This window comes from Dendrobates tinctorius, unplaced genomic scaffold (genome assembly GCF_039654945.1).
Source record: "Dendrobates tinctorius isolate UK_male_01 unplaced genomic scaffold, ASM3965494v1 ptg000297l, whole genome shotgun sequence".
In the NCBI taxonomy this organism is placed as follows: domain Eukaryota; kingdom Metazoa; phylum Chordata; class Amphibia; order Anura; family Dendrobatidae; genus Dendrobates; species Dendrobates tinctorius.
The window spans coordinates 837,278-860,192 of NW_027361964.1; the positions used below are offsets into that span (position 1 = coordinate 837,278).

The 22,915-nt window shown below is 46.7% G+C and overlaps 1 protein-coding gene across 2 annotated transcripts; it reads left to right on the forward strand.

Moving 5' to 3' along the window:
- Nucleotides 1-201: 201 nt before the first annotated feature.
- LOC141073127 (uncharacterized) lies at nucleotides 202-20,335 on the forward strand. 2 transcript variants are annotated; one of them, XM_073560484.1, is made up of 4 exons: nucleotides 203-570; nucleotides 13,460-13,580; nucleotides 15,593-15,666; nucleotides 18,209-20,335. In XM_073560484.1, the coding sequence occupies exons 1-4, from the start codon at nucleotides 255-257 to the stop codon at nucleotides 18,742-18,744; spliced, it is 1,047 nt and encodes a 348-aa protein (XP_073416585.1). In that variant the 5' UTR covers nucleotides 203-254; the 3' UTR covers nucleotides 18,745-20,335. The 2 variants fall into 2 exon arrangements, with proteins under 2 accessions (XP_073416586.1, XP_073416585.1); XM_073560485.1 differs by lacking the exons at nucleotides 13,460-13,580; nucleotides 15,593-15,666 and having other exon boundaries at nucleotides 202-570.
- The last annotated feature ends 2,580 nt before the right edge of the window (nucleotides 20,336-22,915 follow it).

Sequence of the window (22,915 nt, forward strand, 5' to 3'; positions counted from 1 at the left end):
TGGAAATATTAATGAGAATATTATTAATGTTTACAGTTCTTTATATACATGTTAGTATTTTCCTTTTTGACTAATAATAAGTTTTGCAGAAGGTGATGTGTAACCTCTGAGCCTTCCAGCTACGAGGAAGTGAAGGCGCAATTATGGTTGTAACAAGAAGGAAAATAAAACGTCCCAGGAATGTTATAGCAGAAGGACTTTGTCTCCTTCCAGTCCCTCCAGTCAGTAAGAAAAGAGCGATCTGAGGACAAGACATGGACAGCGACGAGATGAGACGCTTTATTGAGAACTTCACTTTTGATAAATGTAAGAAAGGAAACCAAGGCTTCCACCGCATCCTCATCCAACTCTTTGGCCTCTTAGGTCATGGGAAGTCGTCATTCATTAACACCTGCATCTACGCCTGGAAAGATTGTAAGTTTGAGAACTGGTCAAAAGCCAGAGGTGTGGATGGAGGAGCAACAACAGAGAGAATCCCGTATGAGCTGACCGAGAACCTCACCCTGGTGGACAACAGAGGTTGTGGTACAATGGATGACAAAGAATCTGGAGTCATCTATGCTCAGCTCGGTGAGTACTGAGGGGTCTGTTGTATGAAAGCTGGAAGCTGATTTTGCTATGTAACCATATAAAGCCCCGATCTGACGCTCTATAGACTTACATGGTAAAAGTCACTTCCGGCTCATGGATAGACTGCGGTGGGATCGGGAGAGTCTGAAGAGCAGTCAGATGTCTCTGGAGAGGGTCGGAGCATGGCTGGAGACTGGAGAAGTCGGTGAGTTTATTTACACCCTCTCACTACATTAACGTTTACACAGGTTTATGGAATAAATCAAAAGGGAGGCGTCAGTAACTCCTTACCGACATCCGTAGTATGGCGCAAGTCATTCGCGGGTGTATGGAGTGGGCTCACGGCATTAGCCTGCCTCATACCCAACAGATAATGGCCGTAAAAATCTGATTCTTGAAGATACGAAATTATTTCAACCAAACATTTAGTAGTGAAGAGTGCAAACTGTCTCTTCAGAGAGGAAGAGGACTAGAACTCTAGTGCCCCCTATTGGAAGTAGCAATCCTAAAAGTCAATGTCGACTCTTTAACGAGCCTTGTTACATGACTTAGGATAAAAGCCAAACCTGAATTTTAATTTGCAGACACTGTGTTTCGGGGTACTGCCCCTCGTCAGTGCAAAGTGCGAGATCTGGTTTGGCTGTGTAGCATGGCTACTTCCAATAGGTGGCACTAGAGTTCTAGTCCTCTTCCTCTCTGAAGAGACAATTCGCATATTTCCCAGAGGAGCATTGCGGCTTTAAGTCTCCTCATCTCGGCATGCTTATCATGTCATTCTCCGCAAGAAAAAACAATACTTCTTGGATATCGGTGAAGAGTAAAATTTATTCAAAATCCAACAATAACATTTTTTTATCTCTGCATTAACCACAAAAAAACAATAAAAATCTATTAAAAGGTGGTATTTATGACAAAATTGTATAAATAACAATGCAAAGTGCAGCAGTTAAGTAGCGAAATCATCATAGATAGGCTATGTCAGTGTAATTCCTGCCTCTGCAGAGCGCAGCAGTTGAGATGAATTGGTCACTGGCCACTGTACTTTGAATACTGAAGTTGAATGTACAGAGTCCAGTAGCCAATTACAAAGTCATCTCATCTGCTGCACTCTGCAGAGGCAGCAGTAAAACCTCATTCAATAGTCCATGATGCTTGGACTGGTTGACAACCTCATAGGCAATAGGCACATGCGGGCTGTCAAGTTCAGGTCAGGAGTCCCGTGGTCCGCCAGTGCATCATGGTCCATACGTGGTCCTGACGTCTGAATGAGGCTTTACATTGATAGAGCAGATCAGAGTCGGTGTGCAGAGTGCAGCAGTCGTAATGATTTGACTACTGAGCTCAGAATACTCCCGGTTCAGGCACCAGGCCAGCGGCGGTGACAACAGTTTGGGACGACTGACATGGAACTACTAATACCAGACTGCCCAACCTTTCTCTCAGCAGGCTCAGGCTCTAGGGCAGTGGTGGTGAGAAAAGAGTGTGCACCCTAGCAATGTACTATAGCCTGGGATTAGTAGTACCGTGTCTGCTCTGGTGCAGCAGGATATAGGACAACAGCCACAGCAGGATGTAGGAGAGCAGCCACAGCAGGATGCAGGAGAGCAACCACAGCAGAATGTAGGAGAACAGCCAGAGCAGGATGTAGGAGAGCAGCCACAGCAGAATGTAGGAGAGCAGCCACAGCAGGATGTAGGACAACAGCCACAGCAGGATGCAGGAGAGCAGCCATAGCAGGATGTAGGAGAGCAACCACAACAGGATGTAGGAGAGCAGCCACAGCAGAATGTAGGACAACAGCCACAGCAGGATGCAGGAGAGCAGCCACAGCAGGATGTAGGACAACAGCCACAGCAGGATGCAGGAGAGCAGCCACAGCAGGATGTAGGAGAGCAACCACAGCAGGATGTAGGAGAGCAACCACAGCAGGATGTAGGAGAGCAGCCACAGCAGGATGTAGGACAACAGCCACAGCAGGATGTAGGAGAGCAACCACAACAGGATGTAGGAGAGCAGCCACAGCAGGATGTAGGACAACAGCCACAGCAGGATGCAGGAGAGCAGCCATAGCAGGATGTAGGAGAGCAACCACAACAGGATGTAGGAGAGCAGCCACAGCAGAATGTAGGACAACAGCCACAGCAGGATGCAGGAGAGCAGCCACAGCAGGATGTAGGACAACAGCCACAGCAGGATGCAGGAGAGCAGCCATAGCAGGATGTAGGAGAGCAACCACAACAGGATGTAGGAGAGCAGCCACAGCAGAATGTAGGACAACAGCCACAGCAGGATGCAGGAGAGCAGCCACAGCAGGATGTAGGAGAGCAACCACAACAGGATGTAGGACAACAGCCACAGCAGGATGCAGGAGAGCAGCCACAGCAGGATGTAGGAGAGCAACCACAGCAGAATGTAGGAGAGCAGCCACAGCAGGATGTAGGACAACAGCCACAGCAGGATGCAGGAGAGCAGCCACAGCAGGATGTAGGAGAGCAGCCACAGCAGAATGTAGGACAACAGCCACAGCAGGATGCAGGAGAGCAGCCACAGCAGGATGTAGGAGAGCAACCACAACAGGATGTAGGAGAGCAGCCACAGCAGAATGTAGGAGAGCGGCCACAGCAGGATGTAGGAGAGCAACCACAGCAGGATATAGGAGAGCAGCCACAGCAGAATGTAGGACAACAGCCACAGCAGAATGTAGGAGAGCGGCCACAGCAGAATGTAGGAGAGCGGCCACAGCAGGATGTAGGAGAGCAGCCACAGCAGGATATAGGAGAGCAGCCACAGCAGAATGTAGGACAACAGCCACAGCAGGATGCAGGAGAGCAGCCACAGCAGAATGTAGGAGAGCGGCCACAGCAGGATGTAGGAGAGCAGCCACAGCAGAATGTAGGACAACAGCCACAGCAGGATGCAGGAGAGCAGCCACAGCAGAATGTAGGACAACAGCCACAGCAGGATGCAGGAGAGCAGCCACAGCAGGATGTAGGAGAGCAACCACAACAGGATGTAGGAGAGCAGCCACAGCAGAATGTAGGAGAGCGGCCACAGCAGAATGTAGGAGAGCGGCCACAGCAGGATGTAGGAGAGCGGCCACAGCAGGATGTAGGAGAGCAGCCACAGCAGAATGCAGGAGAGCAGCCACAGCAGGATGCAGGAGAGCAGCCACAGCAGGATATAGGAGAGCAGCCACAGCAGGATGTAGGAGAACAGCCACAGCAGGATGTAGGAGAACAGCCACAGCAGGATATAGGAGAGCAGCCACAGCAGGATGTAGGAGAACAGCCACAGCAGGATGTAGGAGAACAGCCACAGCAGGATGTAGGAGAGCAGCCACAGCAGAATGTAGGAGAACAGCCACAGCAGAATGTAGGACAACAGCCACAGCAGGATGTAGGAGAGCAGCCACAGCAGGATGTAGGAGAGCAGCCACAGCAGGATGTAGGAGAGCAGCCACAGCAGGATGTAGGAGAGCAGCCACAGCAGAATGTAGGACAACAGCCACAGCAGAATGTAGGAGAGCAGCCACAGCAGGATGTAGGAGAGCAGCCACAGCAGAATGTAGGAGAGCGGCCACAGCAGGATGCAGGAGAGCAGCCACAGCAGGATGTAGGAGAGCAGACACAGCAGGATATAGGAGAGCGGCCACAGCAGGATGCAGGAGAGCGGCCACAGCAGGATGTAGTAGAGCAGACACAGCAGGATGTAGGAGAGCAGCCACAGCAGGATGTAGGAGAACAGCCACAGCAGGATGTAGGAGAGCAACCACAGCAGGATGTAGGAGAGCAGCCACAGCAGAATGTAGGAGAACAGCCACAGCAGAATGTAGGACAACAGCCACAGCAGGATGTAGGAGAGCAGCCACAGCAGGATGTAGGAGAGCAGCCACAGCAGGATGTAGGAGAGCAGCCACAGCAGGATGTAGGAGAGCAGCCACAGCAGAATGTAGGAGAGCAGCCACAGCAGGATGTAGGAGAGCAGCCACAGCAGAATGTAGGACAGCAGCCACAGCAGAATGTAGGAGAGCAGCCACAACAGGATGTAGGAGAGCAGCCACAGCAGAATGTAGGAGAGCGGCCACAGCAGGATGTAGGAGAGCAGCCACAGCAGGATATAGGAGAGCAGCCACAGCAGAATGTAGGACAACAGCCACAGCAGGATGCAGGAGAGCAGCCACAGCAGAATGTAGGAGAGCAGCCACAGCAGAATGTAGGAGAGCGGCCACAGCAGGATGTAGGAGAGCAGCCACAGCAGGATGTAGGAGAGCAGCCACAACAGGATGTAGGAGAGCAGCCACAGCAGAATGTAGGAGAGCGGCCACAGCAGGATGTAGGAGAGCGGCCACAGCAGGATGCAAGAGAGCAGCCACAGCAGAATGTAGGACAACAGCCACAGCAGAATGTAGGAGAGCGGCCACAGCAGGATGTAGGAGAGCAGCCACAGCAGAATGTAGGAGAGCAGCCACAGCAGGATGCAGGAGAGCAGCCACAGCAGGATGCAGGAGAGCAGCCACAGCAGGATGCAGGAGAGCAGCCACAGCAGGATGTAGTAGAGCAGACACAGCAGGATATAGGAGAGCAGTCACAGCAGGATGTAGGAGAACAGCCACAGCAGGATGTAGGAGAACAGCCACAGCAGGATGTAGGAGAGCAACCACAGCAGGATGTAGGAGAGCAGCCACAGCAGAATGTAGGAGAACAGCCACAGCAGAATGTAGGACAACAGCCACAGCAGGATGTAGGAGAGCAGCCACAGCAGGATGTAGGAGAGCAGCCACAGCAGGATGTAGGAGAGCAGCCACAGCAGGATGTATGAGAGCAGCCACAACAGGATGTAGGAGAGCAGCCACAGCAGAATGTAGGAGAGCAGCCACAGCAGGATGTAGGAGAGCAGCCACAGCAGAATGTAGGAGAGCAGCCACAGCAGGATGCAGGAGAGCAGCCACAGCAGGATGCAGGAGAGCAGCCACAGCAGGATGCAGGAGAGCAGCCACAGCAGGATGTAGTAGAGCAGACACAGCAGGATGTAGGAGAGCAGTCAAAGCAGGATGTAGGAGAACAGCCACAGCAGGATGTAGGAGAACAGCCACAGCAGGATGTAGGAGAGCAACCACAGCAGGATGTAGGAGAGCAGCCACAGCAGAATGTAGGAGAACAGCCACAGCAGAATGTAGGACAACAGCCACAGCAGGATGTAGGAGAGCAGCCACAGCAGGATGTAGGAGAGCAGCCACAGCAGGATGTAGGAGAGCAGCCACAACAGGATGTAGGAGAGCAGCCACAGCAGGATGTAGGAGAGCAGCCACAACAGGATGTAGGAGAGCAGCCACAGCAGGATGTAAGAGAGCAGCCACAGCAGGATGTAGGAGAGCAACCACAGCAGGATGTAGGAGAACAGCCACAGCAGGATGTAGGAGAGCAACCACAGCAGGATGTAGGAGAACAGCCACAGCAGGATGTAGGAGAGCAGCCACAGCAGGATGTAGGAGAGCAACCACATCAGGATGTAGGGGAACAGCCAGAGCAGGATGTAGGAGAGCAACCACAGCAGGATGTAGGAGAGCAGCCACAGCAGAATGTAGGACAACAGCCACAGCAGGATGTAGGAGAGCAGCCACAGCAGGATGTAGGAGAGCAGCCACAGCAGGATGTAGGAGAACAGCCAGAGCAGGATGTAGGAGAGCAACCACAGCAGGATGTAGGAGAACAGCCACAGCAGGATGTAGGAGAGCAGCCACAGCAGGATGTAGGAGAGCAACCACAGCAGGATGTAGGAGAACAGCCAGAGCAGGATGTAGGAGAGCAGCCACACCAGAATGTAGGAGAGCAACCACAGCAGGATGTAGGAGAACAGCCAGAGCAGGATGTAGGAGAGCAACCACAGCAGGATGTAGGAGAACAGCCACAGCAGGATGTAGGAGAGCAACCACAGCAGGATGTAGGAGAACAGCCACAGCAGGATGTAGGAGAGCAGCCACAGCAGGATGTAGGAGAGCAACCACAGCAGGATGTAGGAGAACAGCCAGAGCAGGATGTAGGAGAACAGCCACAGCAGGATGTAGGAGAGCAACCACAGCAGGATGTAGGAGAACAGCCAGAGCAGGATGTAGGAGAGCAGCCACAGCAGGATGTATAAGAGCAGCCACAGCAGGATGTAGGAGAGCAACCACAGCAGGATGTAGGAGAACAGCCACAGCAGGATGTAGGAGAACAGCCACAGCAGGATGTAGGAGAGCAACCACAGCAGAATGTAGGAGAACAGCCAGAGCAGGATGTAGGAGAGCAGCCACAGCAGGATGTAGGACAGAAGCCACAGCAGGATGTAGGAGAGCAGCCACAGCAGGATGTAGGAGAGCAGCCACAGCAGGATGTAGGACAGAAGCCACAGCAGGATGTAGGAGAGCAGCCACAGCAGGATGTAGGAGAGCAGCCACAACAGGATGTAGGAGAGCAACCACAGCAGGATGTAGGAGAGCAGCCACAGCAGAATGTAGGAGAGCAGCCACAGCAGAATGTAGGAGAGCAGCCACAGCAGAATGTAGGAGAGCAGCCACAGCAGGATGTAGGAGAGCAGCCACAACAGGATGTAGGAGAGCAGCCACAGCAGAATGTAGGAGAGCAGCCACAGCAGGATGTAGGAGAGCAGCCACAGCAGGATGTAGGAGAGCAGACACAGCAGGATGCAGGAGAGCAGCCACAGCAGGATGTAGGAGAGCAGCCACAGCAGGATGTAGGAGAGCAGCCACAGCAGGATGTAGGAGAGCAGCCACAACAGGATGTAGGAGAGCAGCCACAGCAGGATGTAGGACAGCAGCCACAGCAGAATGTAGGAGAGCAGCCACAGCAACATGTAGGAGAGCAGCCACAGCAGAATGTGGGAGAGCAGCCACAGCAGGATGTAGGAGAGCAGCCACAGCAGGATGGAGGAGAGCAACCACAGCAGGATGTAGGAGAGCAACCACAGCAGGATGTAGGAGAGCAGCCACAGCAGGATGTAGGAGAGCAGCCACAGCAGGATGTAGGAGAGCAGCCACAGCAGGATGTAGGAGAGCAGCCACAACAGGATGTAGGAGAGCAGCCACAGTAGGATGTAGGACAGCAGCCACAGCAGAATGTAGGAGAGCAGCCACAGCAAGATGTAGGAGAGCAGCCACAGCAGAATGTAGGAGAGCAGCCACAGCAGGATGTAGGAGAGCAGCCACAGCAGGATGTAGGAGATCAGCCACAGCAGGATGTAGGAGAGCAGCCACAGTAGGATGTAGGACAGCAGCCACAGCAGAATGTAGGAGAGCAGCCACAGCAAGATGTAGGAGAGCAGCCACAGCAGAATGTAGGAGAGCAGCCACAGCAGGATGTAGGAGAGCAGCCACAGCAAGATGTAGGAGAGCAGCCACAACAGGATGTAGGAGAGCAGCCACAGCACGATGTAGGAGAGCAGCCACAGTAGGATGTAGGAGAGCAGCCACAGTAGGATGTAGGACAGCAGCCACAGCAGAATGTAGGAGAGCAGCCACAGCAGGATGTAGGAGAGCAGCCACAGCAAGATGTAGGAGAGCAGCCACAACAGGATGTAGGAGAGCAGCCACAGCACGATGTAGGAGAGCAGCCACAGTAGGATGTAGGAGAGCAGCCACAGTAGGATGTAGGACAGCAGCCACAGCAGAATGTAGGAGAGCAGCCACAGCAAGATGTAGGAGAGCAGCCACAGCAGAATGTAGGAGAGCAGCCACAGCAGGATGTAGGAGATCAGCCACAGCAGGATGTAGGAGAGCAGCCACAGTAGGATGTAGGACAGCAGCCACAGCAGGATGGAGGAGAGCAGCCACAGCAGGATGTAGGAGAGCAGCCACAGCAGGATGTAGGAGAGCAGCCACAGCAGAATGTAGGAGAACAGCCACAGCAGAATGTAGGACAACAGCCACAGCAGGATGTAGGAGAGCAGCCACAGCAGGATGTAGGAGATCAGCCAGAGCAGGATGTAAGAGAGCAGCCACAGCAGGATGTAGGAGAGCAGCCACAGCAGGATGTAGGAGATCAGCCACAGCAGGATGTAGGAGAGCAGCCACAGCAAGATGTAGGAGAGCAGCCACAGCAGAATGTGGGAGATCAGCCACAGCAGGATGGAGGACAGCAGTTACAGCATTATGTAGCATTACTTATTTAGCTACAGGAGGGTTTGTGCTCATTTTACCTCTTGTAGGTTTTATATGCTTTATGGACAATGTGAACATGTGTTTATGTGCTGCATGCATAACAACTTAAAGCAAGCTCAATTTTTGTATTTTGAATTTGCTTACATTGCATAGCAAAAGCTTACTGCTAAGTATGAATGTTTGGAAAACCTATTGTGTAGACACGAGGGTAAGCAGATGCCCAGGTCCATTAGCCAGAACCGCATGGACCAGGGATCGTCTGCCGAATGCCCGCTCTCCTTTTCATGTAGGCATAACACTACTCAGAAAACATAGCGTGAAGTTAAATTGGCAATGCTTTGTTGAACCACAAAACAGGCTGATAACAGAAAAATACCCCAAGATGGTGCACATTACAGAGTCTCACCCGTCCCCTGACTTGCTGGGATTGGCAGCTATTATGTCAGAGCTCCCAGGGTTAACTACCCCACCAGTGGAACACACAAAGAGGAGGTAACGACAAGCGTAGGAAGATGACAGTCCATTATGATACAAGGCCAGTTGACCGGAGAGTCACAACCTGGCTTCATCTTCCAGGATTGACTACCCCAACTGTGGTACACAAACAGAGAAGAAGTAACGACAAGCTTAGGAAGATGACAGTCCATTGAGGTACAAGGCCAGTTTGCTTCTCCGAACATCTCCATGGAGGCAGGCGATGGTTGAATGTTCTCAGAGCTTGTCATTCCTGTTGATTTCCACCGCCAAGAATTGTCATCTGAGAAATGGAGGTGACTAGTGTTGAGCATTCCGATACCGCAAGTATCGGGTATCGGCCAATACTTGCTGTATCGGAATTCCGATACCGACATCCAATATTTTTTCAATATCGGATGTCGGTATCGGAATCGGAAGTTCAAAGTTGATTGACAGCCTGACGTCATCATGATGCGCGGTGTGTGCGCATCATGATGCGCCGTCATTTCGGGCCTTCCGGGGGTCTCTGCCGGCCTGCCGGGGGGCTGTGTGTACTGCCCGGGGTCTGTGCCGGCCTGCCGGGGGGCTGTACCGGCCTGCCGGTGGGCTGTGCAGGCTCCGGTGGTCTGTGCCGGCCTGCCGGGGGGCTGTGCCGGCCTGCCGGTGGGCTGTGCAGGCTCCGGTGGTCTGTGCCGGCCTGCCGGGGGGCTGTGCCGGCCTGCCGGGGGGGCTGTGCAGGCTCCGGTGGTCTGTGCCGGCCTGCCGGGGGGCTGTGCCGGCCTGCCGGGGGGGCTGTGAAGGCTCCGGTGGTCTGTGCAGGCTTTGGGGGTCTGTGCAGGCATCGTCCGATGGGACTACAAGTCCCATCGGGCGATGCCTGCTACACTGACAGTGATTGACACATTAGCCAATGATGGTACAGTAGTAGTCCCATCATCCGGCTAATGTGTTGAATGTAAAAAAAAAAAAAAAAAAAAAAAAAAAAATTACATGCTACATACATGCAACATGCATGCTACATTCATACTACATATATACTACATGCATGCAACATACATACTACATATATACTACATGCATACTACATACATGCTACATACATACTACATACATACTACATACATACTACATGCATGCTACATACATGCTACATACATACTACATACATACTACATACATACTACATGCATGCTACATACATACTACATGCATGCTACATGCTACATACATACTACATACATACTACCTGCATGCTACATACATGCTACATACATACTACATGTAACATACATACTACATACATACTACATGCATGCTACATACATATTACATGCTACATATATACTACATACATACTACATGCATGCTACATACATACTACATGCATGCTACATACATGCTACATACATACTACATGTAACATACATACTACATACATACTGACGGAAGGTAGGTATCCTTCCGCACTGTATTCCCACACAGCTTTTACCATAAAGTGAGACTAGGGACTTTTTTTTTTTAAGTGGCGGAGGAATACAGTGCGGAAGGATACCTACCTTCCGTCATTGGATTCCTGCAGCCCGTAGAGAACGGCAGCATCATCTGATGCTGCAGTTCTCTACCCAAGATCGTCGTGGGACACACTCGTGGACTGCTTCGGATCGTGGGTGAGTATTTTTGTGGTTTGTTATGTTAATATTTATTCCGTACACGACAATGGCTTCGGGGAACAATGTGACAAGTATTGGTAAGTATGTTACTCTATGTTATATGTACTGTATGTCTATGTATGTATTGTATGAATGTATTGTATGTAGCATGCATGTAGTATGTATGTAGTATATATGTAGCATGTAGTATATATGTAGTATGTATGTAGTATGTATGTTACATGTAGTATGTATGTAGCATGTATGTAGCATGTAGTATGTATGTATGTAGTATGTATGTAGCATGCATGTAGTATGTATGTAGTATGTATGTAGCATGCATGTAGTATGTATGTAGTATGTATGTAGCATGTAGCATGCATGTAGTATGTATGTAGCATGCATGTAGTATGTATGTAGTATATATGTAGCATGTAGTATGTATGTAGCATGCATGTAGTATGTATGTAGTATGTATGTAGCATGTAGTATGTATGTAGCATGTAGTATGTATGTAGCATGTAGTATGTATGTAGCATGTAGTATGTATGTAGCATGCATGTAGTATGTATGTAGCATGCATGTAGTATGTATGTAGCATGCATGTAGTATGTATGTAGCATGTATGTAGCATGTATGTAGTATGTATGTAGCATGTAGTATGTATGTAGCATGCATGTAGTATGTATGTAGCATGCATGTAGCATGTATGTAGTATATATGTAGCATGTAGTATGTATGTAGCATGCATGTAGTATGTATGTAGTATATATGTAGCATGTAGTATGTATGTAGCATGCATGTAGTATGTATGTTACATGTAGTATGTATGTAGTATGTATGTAGCATGTAGCATGCATGTAGTATGTATGTAGCATGCATGTAGTATGTATGTAGTATATATGTAGCATGTAGTATGTATGTAGCATGCATGTAGTATGTATGTAGTATGTATGTAGCATGTAGTATGTATGTAGCATGTAGTATGTATGTAGCATGTAGTATGTATGTAGCATGTAGTATGTATGTAGCATGCATGTAGTATGTATGTAGCATGCATGTAGTATGTATGTAGCATGCATGTAGTATGTATGTAGCATGTATGTAGCATGTATGTAGTATGTATGTAGCATGTAGTATGTATGTAGCATGCATGTAGTATGTATGTAGCATGCATGTAGCATGTATGTAGTATATATGTAGCATGTAGTATGTATGTAGCATGCATGTAGTATGTATGTAGTATATATGTAGCATGTAGTATGTATGTAGCATGCATGTAGTATGTATGTTACATGTAGTATGTATGTAGTATGTATGTAGCATGTAGCATGCATGTAGTATGTATGTAGCATGCATGTAGTATGTATGTAGTATATATGTAGCATGTAGTATGTATGTAGCATGCATGTAGTATGTATGTAGTATGTATGTAGCATGTAGTATGTATGTAGCATGTAGTATGTATGTAGCATGTAGTATGTATGTAGCATGCATGTAGTATGTATGTAGCATGCATGTAGTATGTATGTAGCATGCATGTAGTATGTATGTAGCATGTATGTAGCATGTATGTAGTATGTATGTAGCATGTAGTATGTATGTAGCATGCATGTAGTATGTATGTAGTATATATGTAGCATGTAGTATGTATGTAGCATGCATGTAGTATGTATGTTACATGTAGTATGTATGTAGCATGCATGTAGTATGTATGTAGTATATATGTAGCATGTAGCATGCATGTAGTATGTATGTAGTATATATGTAGTATGTAGCATGTATGTAGTATGCATGTAGTATATATGTAGCATGTAGCATGCATGTAGTATGTATGTAGTATATATGTAGTATGTAGCATGTATGTAGCATGCATGTAGTATATATGTAGTATGTTGCATGCATGTAGTATATATGTAGTATGTATGTTGCATGCATGTAGTATATATGTAGTATGAATGTAGCATGTATGTAGCATGCATGTTGCATGTATGTAGCATGTATGTAGCATGTAATTTTTTTTTTTTTTTTTTTACATTCAACACATTAGCCGGATGATGGGACTACTACTGTCCCATCATTCGCTAATGTGTCAATCACTGTCAGTGTAGCAGGCATCGCCCGATGGGACTTGTAGTCCCATCGGACGATGCCTGCACAGACCCCCGGAGCCTGCACAGCCCACCGGCAGGCCGGCACAGCCCCCCGGCAGGCCGGCACAGACCACCGGAGCCTGCACAGCCCACCGGCAGGCCTGCACAGCCCCCCGGCAGACCGGCACAGACCACCGGAGCCTGCACAGCTCCCCCGGCAGGCCGGCACAGCCCCCCGGCAGGCCGGCACAGACCACCGGAGCCTGCACAGACCCCCTGGCAGGCCGGCACAGCCCCCCGAAAGGCCCGTACAGACCCCAGAGAGGCTGTACAAGGGAAAAATAGGGTGTTTCTTATTCCGATACCGGAAGTCCCATAGACTTGAATGGGACTTCCGGTATCGGAATCGGCGATACCAATACTTTTTTTTAAGATCGCCCGATACATTCCGATCCGATACTTTGAAGTATCGGACGGTATCGCTCAACTCTAGAGGTGACACTTATGTGTCTAATATGAATATGTTAAATTTTCAGGGAATCTGTTGCCACTGGGTAACGTACAATGGGGAGAGGGATTCGGACTTGCAGAAAGAATGGTCAAAGCCGAGAAAGAAGTAAAAACCTCCGATTTCATCTTCCCAGTATTTGTGCACAGGTGAGTAAGAGACCAGACATCAACATGTCGGCTCAGTGCTACAACCAAATGTTCACCTCAAAGTGAGATACACCAGAGTAGCCATTCATGTACATAGGGGCATGATGGTGTATGGTCCACATCACTCCACTGAAACCATCTCCTAGATTAATTCATTCATTTTTCTTCCCACAGTCTCCCGTACCACTAAACGTTTAATAATGATACACAGGAGACATTCTTTATGGATATAATTGGCCACAGTGGCCATTTATTAACAAACAGTAACCAGTGATAGAATTGGGAGAAGTCATGGGGGCTCCAAGATTCGGCACATGCCGGACAAAGTATTTTTAATAGAAATATTTTACCCTCAGCCGTAACCACAAGCTCAAGGGCACACACCGCAATCAGAGGTTAAAGACCACCACCACTGACTCCCCGGTTACAACCGCGGCCAGAATTATTCCATCCTGAGGAGAAACCTCTCTGTATATCCCACCATAATAAATTCCATCAACCCCAAGACCCCGCACTGCCACAGCCACTGCGACTGTGACTCACAGAAAAGATTTAGACTTTCAACATAAGCCCAAATCATACAATATAATAAAACATAAACATTTCACTAATGAATCCCTCAATTTCCTGAAAAAGAAGGTTGGTGGTAAATGATATCCCCAAAGAATGACCCCCCTTTTCCCTACACTTTTTCTTTTATACGTTCCCTCTACTGCCCCCTTGCACGCCTTCTTGATCCAATCCCATAGCCCCAATTCAAACTTTATCTGCCTCTCCTGGCCCAGTCATCGTCATATCGGCCTCTGCCTAGGTTGCACGCCTTGTGGGATGCAGGGCATGGTATCTCGGAGGATGGTTCAATCGCAGTGACTCCGAATGCTCTAACAATCCCTAGGTTAGATGGCAATTATAAAGGGGGAGTTGATGGACCTATGAGACTGAGAGTTATGTTGATACTCCCAAGGTATGAGGCCGCGGACAAAAGAAGCATACACCGGGAGTCCCGTGCAAACGTGAAAAATGAACTTTACTGAAGAGTGAAGACTTGTAACAGTTCTTATGTTTTTCAATATAACAGTCATGGACAGCAGATACAATTTTCCTTACACATTGCGTCAGTCAAAGCCTTTTTTCGGTAACTTTTCATTTGACTAACTTGCTGTGTGAAGGGGGAGGATCAGCCGAGCTTAATCGGATCAGAGTATCCGGGAAATCTGCTGTGCATTCTGCAGTTCCTTCTCTTGTCTCAGCACTCTGTTGCTGTAAACGCGGGGCTCTTTGAATAGGGTGCTGTTTGTACTCCCCACTTGTCCCAGTCGAGGAGCCCCAATTTTCTACCTCCTCTCTCTACCAAAACCACCCGTAACAGGACCTTTTCAGTCTCCCTCACACCTCCAACTGCCACTTATTTTCAAATCAGAAAAACAAGTTGCAATGCCAAACTAAAGCAGAAGAGGGCAGCATAGTACTACAAGTTGTAATACCATAACAAGGCAGGAGAGGGCAGCATAGTATTAAATAATTTACCTCCTCCCAAGGCAAAACGGGAAGCCGGTGTCACAAATGTAATCATGTAAGGAATAGAGAACACACTTTACAAATGACATATAACATACATTAGTAATGGTTTTTCTGGTCACTAAACCTACAAGTTTGGCTCCGGCCTCTTCTTTATTATATTAGTTATATTCTTGTTCAAAATAAGTCATATTATAGTGGTTATGTAATTGTACATAGGGGCAGTATTTTAGTAGGTTTTTTTTCTATCTAGGGCAGTATTATATAAATTATTCTTATAACCTATAAATAATCTGCTTGTAATCTTTTATATTACATCATTTATCCGGGCAGTCTGGTATTTGGTAAGATTTTACAATAATAATTTGGTTGTAATTTTCTTGATTGCTCTGTTGCTTTATTATTTTGCTCTTTCTTTTGTTGGTTTTGATATATTTTTTATTCTCCCATTTACTGATCGTTCTAAAGTTTTTTGTTTTTTTTTGTGATTTTAGTGTAACAAAAGAAATCACAAGTGTTGATAAAGAAGATCTGAAAACTTTATTTAAAACTGCACAGAAGCTGACAGGTATTATCCCTCCTCATAGTGTACATGAAGGGGGATCTTTTTCACCTATGGGGTCTTCTGTGTCTCCCTTCCCCCAAGATTACTATAAAATCATAGATTTTTCTCACATCCGATATTGTGGTCACCCGGCCGCAGCTAATGTCATAACCTGAGTGACCGAGTGTCGGCTCATGTGCACCGAGCCTGAGGCTGAATCCGCACATTTTGGCCACAGTTTATTCATGTAGATGAAGTGATGTAGGAATCTTGCAGTTTTCCCTGTGACCAATGAGTCTCAGAATAGACTGACACTTTCTATTCTGTGGAGATCTCTTCTCAGCACTCTCATTGTTATCGTAAGAGGGCGGTGTTAGCATTACTCTCTTCATCAAAGATGGTGGAATTAGTCAAGGAGGTTCTGTTCGGGGATTTCGATGTCTCGGCTCCTCCTCCTCTCATGGAGCATGCTCACTCCACTTTTCATGGATATGACAATATTGGATGTTGATAACTCATCTTCAACTCTCTGCGCAACATTTTTTGCGGAAAGCGCATGCCCACTACACTAGCCCAAAAAATAAATAGGTATTAAGTAGAAAGCAGCTCCGCCTCTCTGCATAATAATGACTTCATAGGTCGTAGAGCATGCCCACTACACTCTCCCGGCAGAGATAGTAGGTAATAGAGACAGCTCAGCTCCATCTCTCTGCATAATAAAGACTTCATAGGTCATAGAGCATGCCCACTATACTCCCCCGCAACAGATAGTAGGTAACAGAGACAGCTCGGCTCCACCTCTCTGCATAATAATGACTTCATAGGTCGTAGCGCATGCCCACTACACTCACCCGGCAGAGATAGTAGGTAACAGAGACAGCTCGCCTTCATCTCTCTGCATAATAATGACTTCATTGGTCGTATCTCATTACTTAGAATCATAGAATCGTAGAGTTGGAAGGGACCTCCTGGGCCATCTGGTCCAACCCCCTGCTCAAAGCAGGATTCGCTAAATCATCCCAGTCAGATGTCTGTCCAGCCTCTGTTTGAAGACTTCCATTGAAGGAGAACTCACCACTTCTCGTGGCAGCCTGTTCCACTCTTTGATCACTCTAACTGTCAAAAAGTTTTTTCTAATATCTAATCTGTGTCTCCTCCCATTCAGTTTCATCCCATTGCTTCTAGTCTTTCCTTGTGCAAATGAGAATAAAGTTGATCCTTCTACAATGTGACAGCCCTTTAGGTATTTGTAGACAGCTATTAAGTCTTCTCTCAGTCTTCTCTTTTGCAAACTAAACATTCCCAAATCTTGCAACCTTTCCTCATAAGACAGGGTTTGCAGACCGGTCACCATTCTGGTCGCTCTTTTCTGAACTTGCTCCAGTTTGTTGATGTCTTTTTTAAAATGTGGTGCCCAAAACTGGACACAATATTCCAGATGAGGTCTGACCAAAGAGGAGTAGAGGGAAATAATGACTTCACGTGATCTAGACTGTATGCTTCTGTTAATACATCCTAGAATTGCATTTGCCTTTTTTGCTGCTGCATCACACTGTTGACTTATACTCAGTCTGTGATCTATTAGTATGCCCAAGTCTTTTTCACATGTGCTGTTGCTTAGCCCTATTCCTCCCATTCTGTATATGCTTTTTTCATTTTTATTGCCCAGATGTAGTACTTTGCATTTCTCCCTGTTAAAAACCATTCTGTTAGTTGCTGCCCACTTCTCCAGTTTATTTAAATCTTTTTGAATCCTCTCTCTCTCTTCTCTAGTATTAGCTATCCCTCCTAGCTTTGTGTCATCAGCAAATTTAATCAGTTTACCCTCAATTCCTTCATCTAAATCGTTGATAAAGATGTTGAACAATACAGGGCCCAGGACAGAGCCCTGTGGTACCCCACTTGAGACATTCTTCCAACTGGATGTGCAGCCATTTACGACCACTCTCTGGGTCCGATCACTAAGCCAGTTATGAATCCACCTAACAGTTGCCTTGTCCATTCCATACTTAGTCATTTTTTCAATAAGGATTTTATGAGAGACTTTGTCAAATGCTTTGCTGAAGTCAAGATATACTATATCTACAGCATTTCCTTGATCCACCCAATCAGTGATACCGTCATAGAAGGAAATTAAGTTAGTCTGACATGACTTATTAGTTACAAACCCATGCTGACTCTGTTTAATCACTTCATTCTTATCCAGGTACTGACATACATGTTGTTTAATAATTTGTTCAAAGATCTTTCCTGGTATAGAAGTCAGACTCACCGGCCTATAGTTGCTTGGGTCCACCTTCTTCCCCTTTTTGAAGATAGGAACAACATTTGCTCTTCTCCAGTCTTCTTGTAGAAGCTATTGTTATGATTTCCTTGTTACCTGAACAAATAGTTACATTACTCTCAAGTAAAGTTTTCTAAAGCCCTAAAATGACCCAAAAGAGATTTATGATGGAGTGTGGGACATTAGAATCATCTAATCTCACACCAGGATCTCCAGAGTATCTTGTGTGACAAATGATGGAATCTATGGATCTCTTCTTACCTTGTGTCTCTTGTCTTCCAGGAGTCGTCCCAATAGTCGTTCTCACTCATAAGACAGCGGGGTCTCTAACTAAAACAGAAGGAATATTCAGGGACATCGGAATCGACAGAATCTTTTCATTTGAGAATTACACCAGAGAAGATCACATGAAAACCAGAGGAAAACATGAAGAAGTCCTGAAATTCTTGTGTGAAGTCATTAGAGACGTTCAGTTTCAGGTGGAACAACCTCGAAATCCATCGGAAGAGATGAAGATGAGGAGTAAATTTGTGCTTAACTACATCCATGAGTGTGAGAAGAAGGAACAGCAGAGAAAAGTGGAAAAGATGAAGGCCTTAGGCCAAGCTTTACAGGAGAAGAGACATAAGCAACAGGAAGAGGAGATGAAGAAACAGAGTCTGAAAGAACAGCGAGAGCAGGATGAAGAATTCAAGAGGCAACAGCAAGAGCTCCAATGGGAGAGAGAACGTGATCAAGCTAGACAAGAGGAGGAAATCAGGGCCCAGACAGAAAAGCAGAATAAGAAAAAGAAAAAAAAATTCCTTGGATTGTTTTAAAAAGGAAAAATAATCTTCATGATCCAGACATAAAAACTCAAGAGCAGAAGATGGAGACCTGTACCAGTTACCACAACTCTCCAAGTTTCAAAGCCAACATGTCTCAGCATCTCCTGCTTGTTTACCTCATTTCTAACATGCAGCAAAACTCTTTCCACCAATCGACATTCTCTTGACTTTTAATTTTTTTTTTCCCAGTATACAAGATAGGAGAAAGTTATCAGTGTCTCTGGACAGAAAGCTTCAGTGACTGATTGAATTATAAATGTAATCCGGCTCATGAGGCTATAGGAAGCAGAATGGGCTGGGGAAGCCGAAAACCTGAGATCAGAGTGAGAAAAATAAAGGAGAACTGCATGTAATGTAAAGATGAGCGCATTCATTTGAGGGAATCTGAATTTGCCTTGAATTTTACAAAAGAATTGAATTCGTCATAATCTGAATTTTTTGCAATTCACTTCTCTGGAATTTACCAAAATGTCGGTCAGGTGCTGCTAGGATCCTAAATTGCAATGAGCAAAATGATCACAAAAATTAAAATATTCATGTCGCCACTTACCTGTCCCACTGCCACAGTCCAAGACACCTGATCTCACGTCTTCTTCCACAATCTTCCCTCAATGTTGGGCTTCTGCTGCCAAGTAGGTCTCAGATATGGCAACACATGTCCATGCATTAAAGTGCACATTTTCCAAGGCGCTGATCAGCCCTTCAGTGTCATGAAGCCTTTGTGAAATCTAAGGCCTAATCGGCACCGGAGCTTTTGGTGCTCACTGAAGATCATAGAAGAGGATGTGGCAAGGACCAGATGGCAGCCAGTGGCAGCGTTTATGTATTATTTTCCCCCTTGTCGATTATGTTCTGGGGTCTGGAGCATAATGTAGAACATTTGATTTGAATAGAATAATTAAACTGATGCAAATTTAATTTTTCTGACAAATTTGAGTTATTTGAATCCTGACAGATTTGATCATCGTTAGTATAAATCTATAGATCTGAATGACTATAAACCTATCAGAGAAATCACTGCGGAATTACGGATTTCTTGTAGAATACCTGACCAAAAGAGGAATGCATAGAGTATAGATACATGTATACATTTATAAAAAGGCTGGGTGTTTATCTCATAATCAATGTTATTGTGCGATAAAACTAATCTAATCATTCATACTGTATAATTAATCAGAAAAGGCTTTAAAGGGTTCTCCAAAGATGTGATAAAATGTCCCTCACCATGTAACTCAAACATCAGCCCATCCTGGTCATTTGTCAGAATGGGCTGCAGTGGGAAGAACCCCAGATCGTGAAACCTGTGTCTCAACTTACAGAGGAGCTGTATCGTAAGGTCACATACTGGAGCTGCTGAAGAAGAGCTGTGACAGAACACTAAATAAATCCTCTTCTAAGCTGACTGAGCATAAAGGATTTTTTTTACCAAGCTCATTCCTCTGTTCACAGTCTGTCAAGGAAATGTAAAAACTGAAAACTGTTACCTTTAGAAAGTAGTAGTTTTGCCAGGAAACACTTAATTGTTTTGCTATAAATAAAATTTTCTGCAGCAAAATGTAAATAAATGTTCCTTTTATCCAAATCACGTGTGAAGGCTGAATCATTGCTGGATTTGCTATATCGAGTGGTGGAGAATGCGGGCATATCCAGCACCTCTGTTTCCTTGACAAAGCAACCCAAACTGGAGAATGTACAGGAAGGACAAAAGTGGCCCGCGGTGAGATTTGTTACCCGCCTCCTTTCCTCCTGTGCGGGTCTTGCTTTCAGGAATTTGACTACAGGAGACAATGCCGGTCTGCCACACACGTGACTTTTTAACTTTACTCCAAAGTTTATACAAATGTCAGTATTTGTTTGTGTCGTACTAGCTGGTTGTAAAGGGTGGGGTTGGGACAATCCTCACACACTGTGGCAAAGTAGGTGTCCGGATGCTGGGCTGAGGCAAGCGGCTCCAGGCGTTCCTGGAACGTCACTGACCACCATCACAATTTTAGCTTTCTATATATATGAGACAAGACATATACAACGTTATCAACCTGCCGATATTTTAGACTAATAAGCAGGCCACACAGCGATGCAAATGAATGCGTTGCTCCCGACACTGCACCACGATGCTGAAAATACGTCTCCCATATCTATAGCACCTGTCACTAAAGACCCAAGATTTGTATCTGGTAACATGGCTGCACCACGTCTGAGACATCGGCCCTGTGTTGCTTTGTAGTCAGGAAGCCTAATTTCACAGTGACCGAAAAGTATCACTACACCAGCCTGGCTACTATACATACTGACCCTTCACAGGCGGGGGCTGCGTCACATCGGGTGGTGGGGGGGTCGAAGAGCAAATGAAAGAAAGAGAGCATCAGTTCTTGCTCCCATGGCCACGATGTATGATTCATAGTGAAGCCGTGGTTGATATGAGGATGACATGGAGCAATTAATCACAGACTATCCAATAAGTTTTTGTAAGACCCCGGTAAGACCTGTGGTGTAATGACTACTGTGTCTGCTAGGGGACGCTGTGTGGATGTCCCAAGAGATAGGATGAGTGGCAGAATATTGAGTGGCCGTTGTGTATCTCAAAGCGGGTGGCTTTGAGATGAAGGCTTGGTTATGTGCTGATCAGCAGAGCTGATCTTTCGTGCCTATGTGTTAGGGAGAAGCCTTCAGGCAGCTGGAGAGATGGGCGGGTTCTAGCTGCCTACAAATCCACCCAGGGGTGTGTCTGATAACACCTATAGTAAAAGGCTATGTGAGTATGTGAAGGACCTGTGATGAGGTCATAGCCATGTGACCAGTGGGTGTGGCTACTCACCATATATGGTGGCCAGGGTAGGTCACATGGAGTGAATGCTGGGACCTGATTGGTCCAGTTTGGAAGGTCCTGTGAGGAGAAGGATCTCCTCACTAACAGCCTGTGGAGTGGCTGTGTGAGCATTGTTGATGTGTGGCTGAGAGCTCCCTGGAGGGAACTAACGTGTGCGATGGTGAAGCCGCATAAGGAACCCTGACGGGTGAGATAATGATGAGGCTGAATAGCCTATATAATGGACGCTATGCTGATATGAACTTTGTGGTGCTTCCTTGGGTTTATGCTGAATAATAAACCGCACGGACTGTTATAGTTATGGAAATCCTGGTGCTGGATGTGATTGTGTGGCTGCCAAGCGAGTGTCCCCCAACCTTGAATGACAGCGCTACCTCACAGAGCCCAGTAATCTCCGTTTCACAAGATTAGAATAAATTCCTGACACGGATCATAAGAAACTTCAGAGGCTGATTAATACACAATCCTTTTGGACGTTATACTTTGCACACTTTTCCCCTGAGGGCTTAAATGAAACCATTGACAATATTTGATAAAACGGATCAGGTTTTTGTAATTTTTTTTAATAAATATTAAGTAATTATATAACTGCAAAAAAAGCTGCCATAAGGCATAGGAGACTGCAGTCAGTGCCCAACCGCATCTCCTGTAGTGTGGTGGCCTCAGCTGTGAACGTGACAAGTCCTGGGAGCAACTGAGAACAGCTGTGGTGGAACTGGCCACGATTTTTTGTTGGGCTGCCTTACCCAGGGTGTAGCTACAATTTCCCCCGTCACTACTCATCAGTGACCGGAGTTCTGGGCAGCAGTGGTGAGAACATCCATTGGTGAGAACAGCCCAGTAGCCTGGCACTAGTAGTGCAATGTCAGACTGCCCGACCTGCGATCACCACCGTAGTCCTGCTCCGAGAGGTGACAGGATTGTGGCATTGTCTTCATCCATTGGTGAGAACAGCCCAATAGCCTGCCACTAGTAGTGCAATGCCAGGCTGCCCAACCTGCGATCACCACCATAGTCCTGCTCCGAGAGGTGAAAGGATTGTGGCATTGTCTTCATCCATTGGTGAGAACAGCCCAGTAGCCTGCCACTAGTAGTGCAATGCCAGGCTGCCCGACCTGCGATCACCACCGTAGTCCTGCTCCGAGAGGTGACAGGATTGTGTCATTGTCTTCATCCATTGGTGAGAACAGCCCAGTAGCCTCCCACTAGTAGTGCAATGTCAGGCTGCCCAACCTGCGATCATCACCATAGTCCTGCTCCGAGAGGTGACAGGATTGTGGCATTGTCTTCATCCATCAGTGAGAACAGCCCAGTAGCCTGACACTAGTAGTGCAA

Bases quoted from the DNA above. Each gene is read 5' to 3' on its own strand.
- LOC141073127 (XM_073560484.1), top strand. From the start codon at position 255: ATGGACAGCGACGAGATGAGACGCTTTATTGAGAACTTCACTTTTGAT. The intron at 13,581-15,592 runs GTGAGTAAGAGA...TTGTGATTTTAG, and splicing joins TTCCCAGTATTTGTGCACAG to TGTAACAAAAGAAATCACAA. The intron at 15,667-18,208 runs GTATTATCCCTC...CTTGTCTTCCAG, and splicing joins AACTGCACAGAAGCTGACAG to GAGTCGTCCCAATAGTCGTT.